Source organism: Crocuta crocuta, unplaced genomic scaffold (genome assembly GCF_008692635.1).
Source record: "Crocuta crocuta isolate KB4526 unplaced genomic scaffold, BGI_CrCroc_1.0 scaffold216, whole genome shotgun sequence".
Classification (NCBI taxonomy): domain Eukaryota; kingdom Metazoa; phylum Chordata; class Mammalia; order Carnivora; family Hyaenidae; genus Crocuta; species Crocuta crocuta.
In genome coordinates this window covers 1,235,536-1,248,598 of record NW_027531504.1, presented here as the reverse complement: position 1 = coordinate 1,248,598, position 13,063 = coordinate 1,235,536, and the positions used below count along the sequence as shown (strand labels likewise).

Sequence of the window (13,063 nt, the reverse complement as noted above, 5' to 3'; positions counted from 1 at the left end):
GGGATCACAGTTCTGCACTATCTCCTGTCCAGTGCTGAAAACAGTTGTTTCTTATATTGAAGCAGTTAGTCCTTACAGGTAGAAACAGAAACCCCCAGTCTGCTGTAGCTTGATGGCTTTTTATAGAAAGGAAACATACAGTCAGGCAGAGCCTCAGAGAATTTTGGTTACTTTGGGAAACTGCCATTATCCATGGTGTCTTCTCATCTTTACCAATTCAGAAACACTGTTGGAAAACCCAAAGCTAAATGGACTTGGACAAACAGACACCTCTTCTACAGTCAGCAAGCATCAGCACATAATCTAGAATGTGAAAATGCAAGTATGTGGTAGAGAATATTATTTTATAGTGACCATCTAGAGCACTTTCTTCCTGTATCAGGATAGTTAGGAAGCCAGATTAATCATTATGTAGTGTTTGAGCTTGGAAATCAGTGCAGCTAACAAAATCCCTGGCACATCAAAAGAGTGCAATTAAAAACTTAAATGAATGGAAGAGGGGAGCAAGAACTATTTTTTTCTGCTGAATTAGTCATCTTTATTACATTTCAAAAAACATCCCTAGAGACTGGTTTATGTCAGGATACCCTTCTACTATCTTACATTAGATCAAACTCTGCAAAATTTATATTCTTTTTTTAAAATTTTTTTAACATTTATTCTTTTTTGAGAGAGAGAGAGAGCGCGCGCACCGGAAAGGAGCAGAGAGAGAGAGGGAAACACAGAATCTGAAGCAGGCTCCAGGCTCTGAGCTGTCAGCACAGAACCCATTGCGGGACTCAAACTGACTGTGAGATCATGACCTGAGCTGAAGTCGGACACTTAACTGACTGAGCCACCCAGGTGCCCTGAAAAATTTATATTCTTAGACCCTTGTTTTTCCTAAGTTACAGATTGGCCACGCCTTATCTGGATGCATTGACTTTCTCCAGAAAGGTTCTAATGCCAATATGTAAACTTCAGCTTCTTAAAATACAGTCATATTCCTGTTTTTCCTGGATCCTGAGATTAATTTTATCTTGCATGTTTGGGAGTTTCACAAATTCTCTAGTCACTTGTTTACATTCGCTCACATTACTATTGCCAGTGACCCACCTCAGATGTTGCAAATTAGCAACTGATAAAAATACTCTGGTTGTCACTAATTTTAAAAATATACAAATAAGTTATTATTTTAAAACTGAGATAGTTCACATGTAGATCCCTTGTGGCCAGATCTTCAAACTTTTGAAAAATTTGAAGATCTAGCCACACTGCAGTCAATGGAAACTGAAGAACACCTACCACTTTGTGGTTCACACACTCTCCCCAACTGGCCCCATTCCCCACCACTCCCTATTGTGTAGTTTCCTCTTGTGGGTTTTGTAGTGACCTGATCATTTGAGCATTTGAGTTTGTGACTCCTCACTAAGCACATTCATTATGTGTAGATTTTATGAGTTAAGTTCTCAGGAGATGACCTCATTCCTCTATTTCTAAGTTCTTGGGAAGCACATCCTTGTAATTCCTCTGTACTTTCTCCAAATAAACGTTCTCAGAAAGTCATAAAGGACAGAGATAATGAAATCTGTTAATATTATCCATTTCACTTTTTAAAAAGAAGCAAATTAGAATTTGGAGAAAAATGACTATGCGTATGAATGAAGTTCATTCTAATTTTCTAGGAAGAGAATCATGTTGACCAGGTTTCTGAAAATGCTTTAAATCATCAGACAGCAGGTCACTGTTCTGAAATAAAAATAATTCTTTCCTTTCCCTATCTACTGCCCATTTTATTGCTGGCCAGAGCTCAATTCTTATTTTTATACAAACATATTATAATCTTTGGACAAGTTAAGGAAAGAAGTTAGACTATAGGATGTTTAAGCTCTTGTTTTTCTCAAAAAAAAAAATAAGAAGTAAAAATGCCTCTATAATTATATTGTGGCGTTAGACACAATTCTCTTCTGGACTTGCAGGGTAGAAATTTTCAAAATAAAGAATCAAATTATGCCTTTGAATACCTATTATGTTACCAAAGGGAAAATACTGGCAGCATGTATCCCTAGCAGCTTTGGGAATAAATATGGGTTTTTCCAGGCCTCCAGAATAAAAGTATAGATCTAGGAAGGATAGAGAGTAAATGCCAGGCTCTCACAGTAAAACCATAACCTGGGGTATGGTACTTTGGTTTTTATAATTAGTTTCAACAGAGTGCTCCTATGGTTTCAGCAAAGTGCTTTCTTTTTTGGCTCTTCTTAATTCAACAGAAATTAGAAACCCCAGATTAGACTGTACCTTCTAGCTAAAAGACCAGATAGCACTTCTGACTCTTACCCTAAGGCCAGTTGCTCCTAGTCATTGTGATAGCCCAAATAGCCCTGCTATGGTTTGAATTGTGTTCTCCAAAAAGATATGTTTAAGTCCTAGCCCCCAGCACCTGTGCAAGTGACTTTATTAGGAAACAGCATCTTTGAAGATATAATCAAGTTAAGATAAGGCCATACTGAACTCCCAGTATGACTGGTGTTTATAAGAATAGAAAATGGACACAGAGTAGAATGCCATATGAAGACAGGCAAGGAGATTGGAACAGTGCCTCCACAAGCCAAGGGATGCCAAAGATTACCCAAGAGCTAAGAAGAGAGGCATAGAAGATGCTCTCCCTCAGAGCCTCCAGTAGGAACTAACCCTGACAGCACCTTCATTTTGAACTTCTAACATCTAGAACTGTAAGAGAGTACATTTGCTGTTTTAAGCTCCCCCGCCCCGCACCACCAAAAAAAAAGGCATATTAGTCCCAAATCCCAGTTCTGTCATTTACAAGTCATGTGACTTCTCTTTAACCTCAGATTTCTTATTCAGAGGATAATCAAAATAATGCCAACCATAACAGACTTTTTAGAAAATAAAACATAGTACCTAACAGGTGATAAATTTTTACTGTACAGTGACTAAATAGTGCAATGTTTCAACCCTGTCATGGAACCCAAGGTATGCAGCTTAAAGGGGGAGATTCTCCTGCATAAGGCTCTCTAAATGCCTTAAGAAGGTGACAAAAGATAGAAACTCAGTGGGTTTTTCTTCCTATTTGCAAAATGTTAACCATGGTTGTACTTTTAAAGAAAAAAAAACTTTTATCAGTTAGGATGACTAAAGTTAATTGCTGTAATACACAAGAAACAAAACCTAGATGTTTAATAGAACCCATACACATGAAGCCCAGACAGGTGTTTCTGGTTGTTGGCCTTCTGTGTGGTCATGTAAGTACCCAGGTTTCTTTTATTTTGTGTCTCTGTCCTCTTTGGGATCCTTAAAGTCCTCTCCATTCATCCCTCAAAAGGAGAAAAGAAACATAGATATGATAAACTTACTTCCTAATTATTTAGTCCCAAGTTGATGTACATCACTTCTACTTCCTTTCCATTTTCCAAAACTTGGCCATATCTAACTGTAATAAAGACCATAAAATGTAATCTAACTAAGTCTAGAAAGAACTGGTTTTGGTAAATGTATAGAAGTCTGCCACAAATTGATTTGAAATTGGTAATTGTTCTATTTAAGGAAATGATCATAGTATGTGGCCCACAGAACACTCTGTTGCATCCTTTTCATGTCCTTTATGGGATCATGTGACAGCCTTCACAACTGTGTGCAATTCTGAGCTAACGGTGCCCTGGTATATGAACACAAACCTACCTGAACACAAACTTTGACCCTACATGTACCTAAAGACAGAAGTCTCAGATTTTTCTAATGCATCAACTAATGTTTTCAGAGGATTGTTATTTGGCATTGATGTTGATACCTCAGATGAATTTCATTTGTGGGTAGGTTAGGTAGTAGTAGTTCTGGGTAGAACTACAGAGTAGAAAAGGGAGAGAAGAGAGCATGCAGAAGTCTGTCTTTTAACTAAAACTAATAAAGCTTCAGATATTGTAGCTTGATATTGCCCTACCTAAAATCTGTAAGGGAAGTAACTCTTAAGTTTTTTTCACTTCATGCCTCATGCAATATCAGTGATTAAATGGGATAAGCATTTCAGGCTGGCAGATAGCTCTGCTCTACATGGTCACACAGGGTCTCACAGTTCTAAAAACAAGTTGTTTGCCATCCTCCCAGGCCTTGGCATCATTTGCATGGTCTCAGCTGAGTCACTTGGGTCCTACCTATCCAAAAGGGAAAAGAGAATGTGGAAAAAGCACCTCACTGTCTTAAGATATCAACAGACAAGTGACATACATTGCATTACTTCTGTTCACATTCCACTGGTGAGAAATGTCCTCTGGCCATATCTAACAGCAAGGGCATCTGGGTAATATAGTATAGGTGGGCAGCCATGACATTAGCATCAGCCCTTTACTGTGGAACAAGGCAAGAATGCGTCTTAGAGGATAATAGGTAGTCTTTGCCACAGGGTCCATGCAACCACATAATGAGAGTAATCATTAGAATGATATTTTATTTTAAGGCAAAAGAGAAACGTAAGTTTCAACTTTTCATCTTAGTAGGTTATTAATTAATTGACACTGATGTATAAAAACATTTATAAGATATAGTTGCATATTTTTCATATACCATAATGTCTTAAAGGTTTAGATAAATAAGAATTGTTCTCATTTTCATGGCAGCATGTCAATTGTACATTTGCTGTGGCTCAATGGATGCCAGTTATTGTGCTGGATGCTGGGGATATAAAGATAAAGATGGCTAAGATATAGCCCTTATTCTCAAGAAGCCCAGAAGCTAGTGGTAGAAACTATCCAGTTTTTCTGTTGTTTTTAAAGTGCTGAATCCTATGCTCAGTACTGACCTAGAGCTATCTGCACAACTCAGCATGGATTTAGGGAAGGTTCAAAGGGAGTGGTTGCAGAACACAGAGGGCCCAATCTGGAAGCAAGAGTAGGAGTTGGTTAAATGGAGCCAAATAGGGAAGAACATTATAAGCTGAAGAAATAGTGTGGGCAAAGCTAAGAAAGTTATGCAGTAGCTCAGGTGTGAAAACTGCTAGTTAGTCTAGCGTCTAGGGTACAAGTTAGGGCAGAGAGAGTTAGGCACAGGCAGGGTCATTAGGAGCCTTGCATCCTGGGTTGGTGATAGGGGCTTTTTCTTTTTCTTTTTTTTAAAATAGTTTATTGTCAAGTTGGTTTCCATATAACACCCAGTGCTCATCCCCACAAGTGCCCTCCTCCATGCCCATCACCCCTCTTTCCCTCTCCCCCACCCCATCTGCCCTCAGTTTGTTCTCAGCATTCAAGTGTCTCTCATGGTTTGCCTCCCTCCCTCTCCCCTATTATTTTTCCCCTTCTTCTCACCCATGATCCTCCGTTAAGTTCCTCCTAATCCTCCTATACATGCAAACATATGGTATCTGTCCTTCTCTGCCTGACTTATTTCGCTCAGCATAGCACCCTCAAGGTCCATCCATGTTGCTACACATGGCCAGATTTCATTCTTTCTTGTTGCCATGTAGCATTCCACTGTATAGATAAACCACATCTTCTTGATCCATTTGTCCATTGATGGACACTTAGGCTCTTTCCATGTTTTGGCTATTGTTGAGAGTGCTGCTATGAACATTGGGGTACATGTGCCCCTATGCATCAGCACTCCTGTGTCCCTTGGGTAATTCCTAGCAGTGATATTGCTGGATCCTAGGGGAGTTCTAGTGTTACTTTTTTGAGGAACCTCCACACTGTTTTCCAGAGGGGCTGCACCCCACCAACAGTGTAGGAGGGTGCCTGTTTCTCCACATCCTCACCAGCATCTAGAATCCTCTGATTTGCTCATTATAGCCACTCTGACTTGCATGAAGTGGTATCTCAGTGTGGTTTTGATTTGTATTTCAATAAGGGCTTTTCTATAGGTGGTGTGGCTCCTTGACACCCAGGAAACCTGGTCATACCTTGTTTTAGGAAAACCATTACCTCCATAGAAAGATAGATTGGAATCTAAGGAGTTCAGAATGCTAGAAGTAAAGTTAAGACTTCTGATGCTTTCAAAAATGGGAGATATTTTTAGACCAAATGTTTGTGTTTTTTTAATGTTTATTTATTTTTGAGAGACAGACACAGAGTTTGAGCAGGGAAGGGTCAGAGAGAGAGGGAGACACAGAATCCAAAGCAGGCTCCAGGCTCTTAGCTGTCAGCACAGAGCCCGATGCGGGGCTCAAACCCATGAACTGCGAGATCATGACCTGAGCTGAAGTCAGCCACTTAACCGACTGAGCCACCCAGGTGCCCCTAGACCAAATTTTTGTAGAAAGGGTTCTGTATAGTAGAAATCTTGACAAAACACTTAGGAGTTTTGAGTGTTTTGAGAATCAACCCATAAAAAAAATAATACTTTTTAATCAAACGTGTGGTACTGAGTGGTATAGTAGTATAAGAGATATATTAACATCAAGCCAGCTTCAAAGGAGACATAGAAGAAAATGTAAACCCTAATGTAAGGCAGCATATAACTAGATACAAAGTGCATTGGGCTCCCAGGGCTGTGAGTATTTAGACAAAGGGATTTAAATCATGGAATAGTAAGGGTATGGGATTTTTTTTTAAGGGGGAGGTATGAAATTGAAGCTTTTCTTTGAAGGAGACAACCTATATTCAATTATATCCTAGTCCATGGGAAGAGATTCTTCCTCAGATGCATTTTCACACAAAAACACAAAAGATTGGCAATTGTACAAGCAAGTAACTTCTTCTCATCCTCCCAAGTTTTAGAATGGAAGGGAGGAGGGGATTATTAGCCACAAAAGGGAATTGCTTTTTAGAGTTTTCTCTCTCCTACAGGCACGGTTCAGCACATACTGGGGAGAAAAAAGTGGTGGAATATTTCTGAGAGCCTCTGGTTTGTCTTAGAAGTCAGTTCCTCTAGATGAGAACCACAGATGGGTTGGTAGGGCTTGGAAGACAGATTGGATATGCTTCCTGTGGCCTTAGGCTTTTCAGAATGGTCCCCCATCACGCCTCTCTGAGGCCACAGGGTATAGTCCTGACTTTTAATGAAGAATAACCATATACTCAAGGGCTGGCTGCTTTTTCTCTTCAAGACCAGGGGACACTCTGGAGACAGAAAAAAAGATAAAGTCTTTAGCAAGTGCCATTTGTGTGAGGGGCCAGAGGACCTAATAAAAGAATTGTCCCAGGGACCCCGTGCAAAGACAAGTAATTTGGTGAGGCAGAGGCAAGTATAGAGAAAAGAATTAACATAACATGCCTGCTTTAGAAAATTCTCACCAAATTGGCTCTTGGCCCTTGCCTCTCTAATTCTTAAGTACACAGCAAGGCACAAGAGAGAGATTGACCAATTCTGTGCCCTGGGTGTCTCTGTGATATCCATAGTTGTGTCCATCCTCAAAGTTTTAGAGCGTGTGTATGTGTCCTATCATTTGGCTTATGATTTCCAAGGCAGCAAGATTATGCCTTGATTATTTTTCTTTCCTCTCTGTCATTGAATAATGCTCAATAATTGACTTGGGCAGATAATTTTTAATTGAATTGAGTAGAAAGTTACTTTGGCTGAATGAGAATAACCTCCAGATTTCCCTGGGTGGAAAGGCCAGCTATCCCTCACCTTGTTGAAAATGGTTCTTAGAATATGAACACTTTTTTCTTTAATGTGACAAACAAGAAATAGGAGAAAAAGAGTGAAATAGCTTCTTTCAATAAAACAGCAAAATACATTTTACATAGCTATTGTGGTGAGGATTTGAGAGACAGGAAGTCACTGCCAGTCAAATCCATGTGAACTGCTAAGTTTTATTTTTGTTTTTCTGCCCCTACCTGCCCCTCTGTTTTAAAGATAAATACTCTATTGGGGGGCGCCTGGGTGGCTTAGTCCATTAAGCGTCCGACTTTCGCTTAGGTCATGATCTCACGGTTCGTGGGTTCGAGCCCCGCGTTGGGCTCTGTGCTGACTGCCAGCTTAGAGCCTGGAGCCAATTTCAGAGTCTGTGACTCCCTCTCTCTCTGACCCTCCCCTGCTCACGCTGTCTCTCTCTCTCTCTCCTAGAAAACAATAAAAACAAAACAAAACAAAACAAAAAAAGGTAAATACTCTATCAATAAGAGAGATGTTGGTAACCTGGTTTTCTGCATTCTTGTATACCAGGAGCTTTGTCATTCTACTAAGTCTGTTCTGCCTCAACTTGCAAATTGGTGGTTTGTTTTTTTTTTTTTTAAGAGAAGTAAGCCTTTATTTCTTTGTTTCACAAACAAATTGGTTGGTTTTGGTGATTAGTTAAAGAGACCAAACCCCATATCTTCATCTGATTCCTCCAACTCTTCCTTTGCTTCAACCATGGCTGGGGCTGCAGCAGCAGCAGGTGCAGCAGTGGTGGCTTAATTTAACTCTAAATCAAATCTCTAATTTTTCATTATGTTTGACACAAGTTTAGTAATTCTCAGAAATGGCCCTTGTTAAACGGGGGTTAGCTAGAAATTCTGATATTCAAGGATGCTTACACAAACAACTGACATTCTCTGCAATGACTTCATTATTCAGTGACAGTTAACAGCATTGTTTTATTCAAAAATGTCTTTGTCTTTCTCTGCTTGTTCCAGCGACAGTTTTCCTGGAGTTTTGGAAAAGAAGGCGAGCAGTAATTGCTTATGACTGGGATTTGATAGACTGGGAAGAAGAGGAGGTTTGTATTATTTACCTTAGAATTTTTCAAAAAGCAAATCAAAAAATACACAGTCCCCTTGAGTTACTACTCTCTGCTCTGTGACAGAAATCGGGTTTCCTCACAAAGCATTTCTATACCTGTCTTTGCAAAAAACTTCAGGTAGTATAAAAACTAGGAGAATTTAAAAGAAAGAAAAGATGTGGTGCTTGAGTGGCTCAGTTGGTGAAGCATCCGACTCTTAATTTTGGTTCAGGTCATGATCTCACCATTTGTGAGTTTGAGCTCCACATTGGGCTCCACTAACAGCATGGAGTCTGCTTGAGATCCTTTCTCTCTTACTCTCTTTCTCTATGCCTCCCCCCTCACTTTCAAAATAAATAAATAAACTTTAAAAAATGAGAGAAAGAAAGAAAGAAAGAAAGAAAGAAAGAAAGAAAGAAAGAAAGAAAGAAAGAAAGAAAGAAAGAGAAAGAAAAGACAATATTTTGATTGCTTAGTAGATTAAGATTCTGTGGTTAAGTAAAGTGTTTCACTTATAGGTAGAGATCATAAGAATTAGTAAGATTTGTTTAGTTTTCTTAAATAGTATCCATTTTATTTACTTCAGCAGAAAGAATATTAGTTTTACAACTCTAGGTACATTGAAGCAAACCTCATAAGAGAACTCCAAGGAAATGTTTCTCTGAGCTCTCCAGAGCCCTGGACAGTGCCCAGAGCTCTACAGACTCAGAAGTATTACCTCAAGTCGGTAAACACTGAGGAGAAACCACTTGTCACGAGGCCTCGTTGGTAGAAGTGGCTAAATACCTCTTATTCTTGCCTGTCATGTCAGATTGCTGTGCAGAAAATCCCCAGCTTGCTGCATGCCTTCTTCATAGATAACCCAGGGTATCCATTCACTGGGGCTTCCACAACAAAGTACCACAGACCGGGTAGCTTAAACAGCAGAAATGTAGTTGCTCACATCTCTGGAAGCTAGAAGTCTGAGATCAAAGCATTGGCAGAGTTGATTTTTTCTGAGAGCTGTGGGGGAAGGATCTGTTGCAGGCTCCTCTCCTTGGCTGGTAAATGCCCATTTACCCCTATGTCTTCACATAGTCCTCTCTCTGTGTATGTCTCTGTCTTAATTTTTTAATAAAGAACCCATCCTATTGAATTAGAGGGCCACTCTAATGACTTTACTTGAGCTTAATTACTTCTGTAAGAACTCTGTACTAATACAGTCACATTCTGAGGTACTGTAGATTATGGTTTCAACAAATGAATTTGCAGGGGTTGGGGAGGGGAGACATAATTTACCCCATAAAACCCAGAGACACTGGTCTGGCTCAGTGATTGGCCTCAGTCCCTGGATAATTAACTCAGTGACTCTTAGATCACACAGCCTAATAAACTCAGTTTCCCAAAGAAGCAGAAGATTCTAGGTCTGTTCTGTTTATATCTTCAAGTGTAACTGCCTGAAATAAGTAAAAGAAGGCAGAACCTGTTTTAAACTGTGTCTCTCCCTCTCCTTCCCCATTACCTGCCACTGAGTGAAGTTCAGCCTTGGGCTTATTCTGCAGCAAGAGCAAGACCGCCCTCCTCTTCCATAGGCAGACTACTGCCAAACTCTGCCCAGTCTCCATAACTGCTCTTCTGTCAGCTCCTTCTTCACTTTCTGTCTCTCCATCCAAGTCTGGAGCATTTCTGCCTAAATTACCTCAATCTCCATTTCTTCGGACTTGCCACTCATTTTGCCTCCCCTTGCAAGACATGCAAATAGAACAGGTACTTAATTAACTGGAACCACTTCAGCATACCTGATTTGCTGATTTCCTGTTCCTAATCCCATAATTGCTTTTTAGTCAGATGCTTTTCACATTAGATGGGTCTCAACTAAGTGAAACAAAACCTCAGCTTGATTTAGAATTAGAGTTGCCTTGATTTTAGCTGGATTTGAAAGATGTGTACCTTCTTTTCAATACCAATTAATACATTTAAAATCTACTGATTAAAGGTGAATGGCTCTTATAGGAGCTTATTAAAAATAGATTCACCATGTTTTGGGCTGCCTCAATTGAAAAAAATTAAGATTTTATTTTTAGGTAACCTCTATACCCAATGTGGGGCTCAAACTCAAGAGTCACATGTTCCACCAACTGAGCCAGCCAGGAGCCATTATAAAAAAATATTTTTGTAATTGTAGGAGGAAACTAAAAATAATATTGCCATTATAACTCACAACATGGATTCTGGACACTTTGGTGTTAAGAATCTTTCTTTGTCCCATGTCTGTCTCATTCCCTGGTAATAAAAGTAAAAGCTTATTAGTTATTTCATACTACTAGGGACAAATAGAAGTGGTCCCTTTTCTCATTCTGTTTGTTTCTTCTAGCACAGCTTACTACAATAACAGATACAGCTATGAGTCTAAGTTATACTGCCTTGGGGAACCTGGGTAGCTCAGTCAGTTAAGCTGCCAGCTCTAATCTTGGCTCTGGTCCTGATCTCATGGTTTGTGAGATTGAGCCCCCATGAAGCCTGAGATTCTCTCTCTTCCTGTCTTTCTGCCCCTACCCTACTCGCATGCATCCTCTCTCTCTCAAATAAACTTTTAAATAAATAAGTTACACTGCCATGATGATACTAAGTCTAGATCGTCATCCCTTAGATTTATTTCAAGTGGCCAATTTGCAAACACTTAAACCTGGGTTTCTGAGCCCACCTCACTGATTGACTTATTAGTGTGGTAGCAGTTGATTCAGTTTTACAGTAGAATAAAAAAGTTTTTTACTGTCTGCATACCCCCGAGGGCATAAAAATATGTCTGTTTGTTCTTTAGGAAGAAATACGGCCCCAGTTTGAAGCCAAGTACTCCAAGAAAGAGCGGATGAATCCCATTTCGGGAAAGCCAGAACCATATCAGGCATTTGCAGATAAATGCAGCCGACTTATCGTTTCTGCATCTGGGATATTTTTTATGGTTTGAAACCTTTCTACGTAACTCTTTGTTTCATAAAGTACAAACCTATAGCGTGGTAACAACAATAACCATATCAGGCATTTGCATAATTCTACAAAATATTTTTGCACATTCTGCTATGTAATACAGTGACCCTGTGAGGTGGTCAGAGATGGTACTGCTGTCCCCATGTTACAGATGGGGCAACTGAGACTCCAGAAGGCTAAGGGCTTCTTCGGAGTCAGCCAGTATATAGCCCCGAGCTTCAGTTCTTTCTTCTTGCCTCCCTATTCCATGCTGAAAGGAAATAAAATTTGAGATAGGACCTGCAGCAGTATTTGTTGTTCAAACATTTTGATTGTCATGTCCATGTAAGAAATACATTATCTGTCATGATCCAGTATATGCTATGCCAGTAGATGTATAGAACTAAACAGAGTAACTGAAACAATGCTCACTTTCGCAGTATGCAATGAACACTGATTTTTTTCTGTTTTACTATGGTATTTTTTTAAATGGCAGCTATAACCCTCTAAAATTGATTTCTAGATTCACTAATGGTTATGTCAGTTTGAAAACCACTAACTTGAACCTGCATTGTTGAATTTTCCTAAAAAGAAGTCATTCAGGAATCAACTTTGACCCTGTTAATTACTGAACAAAATTTATTCATATTTTCAGACATGTCATTTTAGAACAGTAAGGGGTTGTTAGGATTCTCCTTTTCCTCTTTTCAAATAGTAAGTGTGTAAATAAGTATCATAGATCATTATATTAGGAAGGACAAGATGACAGCAAATCTAGACACTTGACCCCCATTTAGCCAGAAATAAACTGGGGAGATGAAAGGGTAGGCAGCATGTCCAGGGGTCTCTTAGCTCAGACCAAGATTCAAATCCACGCCTTTCTACAGACACTGCTGTGTAAGCAGTTGTGCCATGCCTTGCCTTCCATAAGTAAAGTCATATTTATTGTCTTGCTTTTTTGTTTCTTACAAGACCTACAGATGTATAGTAAGTTTTTCCTATTCTACAGCCATGACTCAGACTGGACTTCTGACTGAGTCCAGTGAGCTATCCACACCACCCTTGTCTAGAAGTCAGTGTGGATTTCACCTATCTCCCTATCAAGAACTCGCGGATTAAGATGTGGGCAGTTGTTGTTGTTGTTGTTGTTGTTGTTGTTGTTGTATTTTGGCCAGTTCTAGCTAGGGTTCACACTTAAGCTTTTAGAGCATGTCACTTATAGGAAGCCAAAAACAGTTTGCATAAAACAGAGGAATGCTTTTATAAAGAAAGCAATCTGTAACTCAGCAACGTCCATCCTGAGGCCCAGCTTAAAGTTTTTAATAATTAAGTAGGTTAAGGTCTTTATTCTAATATATTGAGTCACTTAAGGAAAGACACAAAACTTTTTGTAATCTCAGATTTCCAGTAGATAGAAGACATGTCATATTCTTCTCAAATACCAGGAAATCTTCAGAGAAAGATTCCTCATTTCAGTGTTTATAAATG

General features: G+C 39.4%; 1 protein-coding gene across 2 annotated transcripts in view; it reads left to right on the top strand.

The window, feature by feature from the left end:
- The window catches only part of ANO4 (anoctamin 4), a 342,675-nt gene that overhangs the window by 270,819 nt on the left and 58,793 nt on the right, over positions 1-13,063 (top strand). For both annotated transcript variants that reach the window (XM_077772254.1, XM_077772253.1), the window contains 2 exons: positions 8,544-8,626; positions 11,430-11,570. In XM_077772254.1, coding sequence (XP_077628380.1) covers positions 8,544-8,626; positions 11,430-11,570 — 224 coding nt within the window. The remainder of the gene's footprint in view (positions 1-8,543; positions 8,627-11,429; positions 11,571-13,063) is intronic.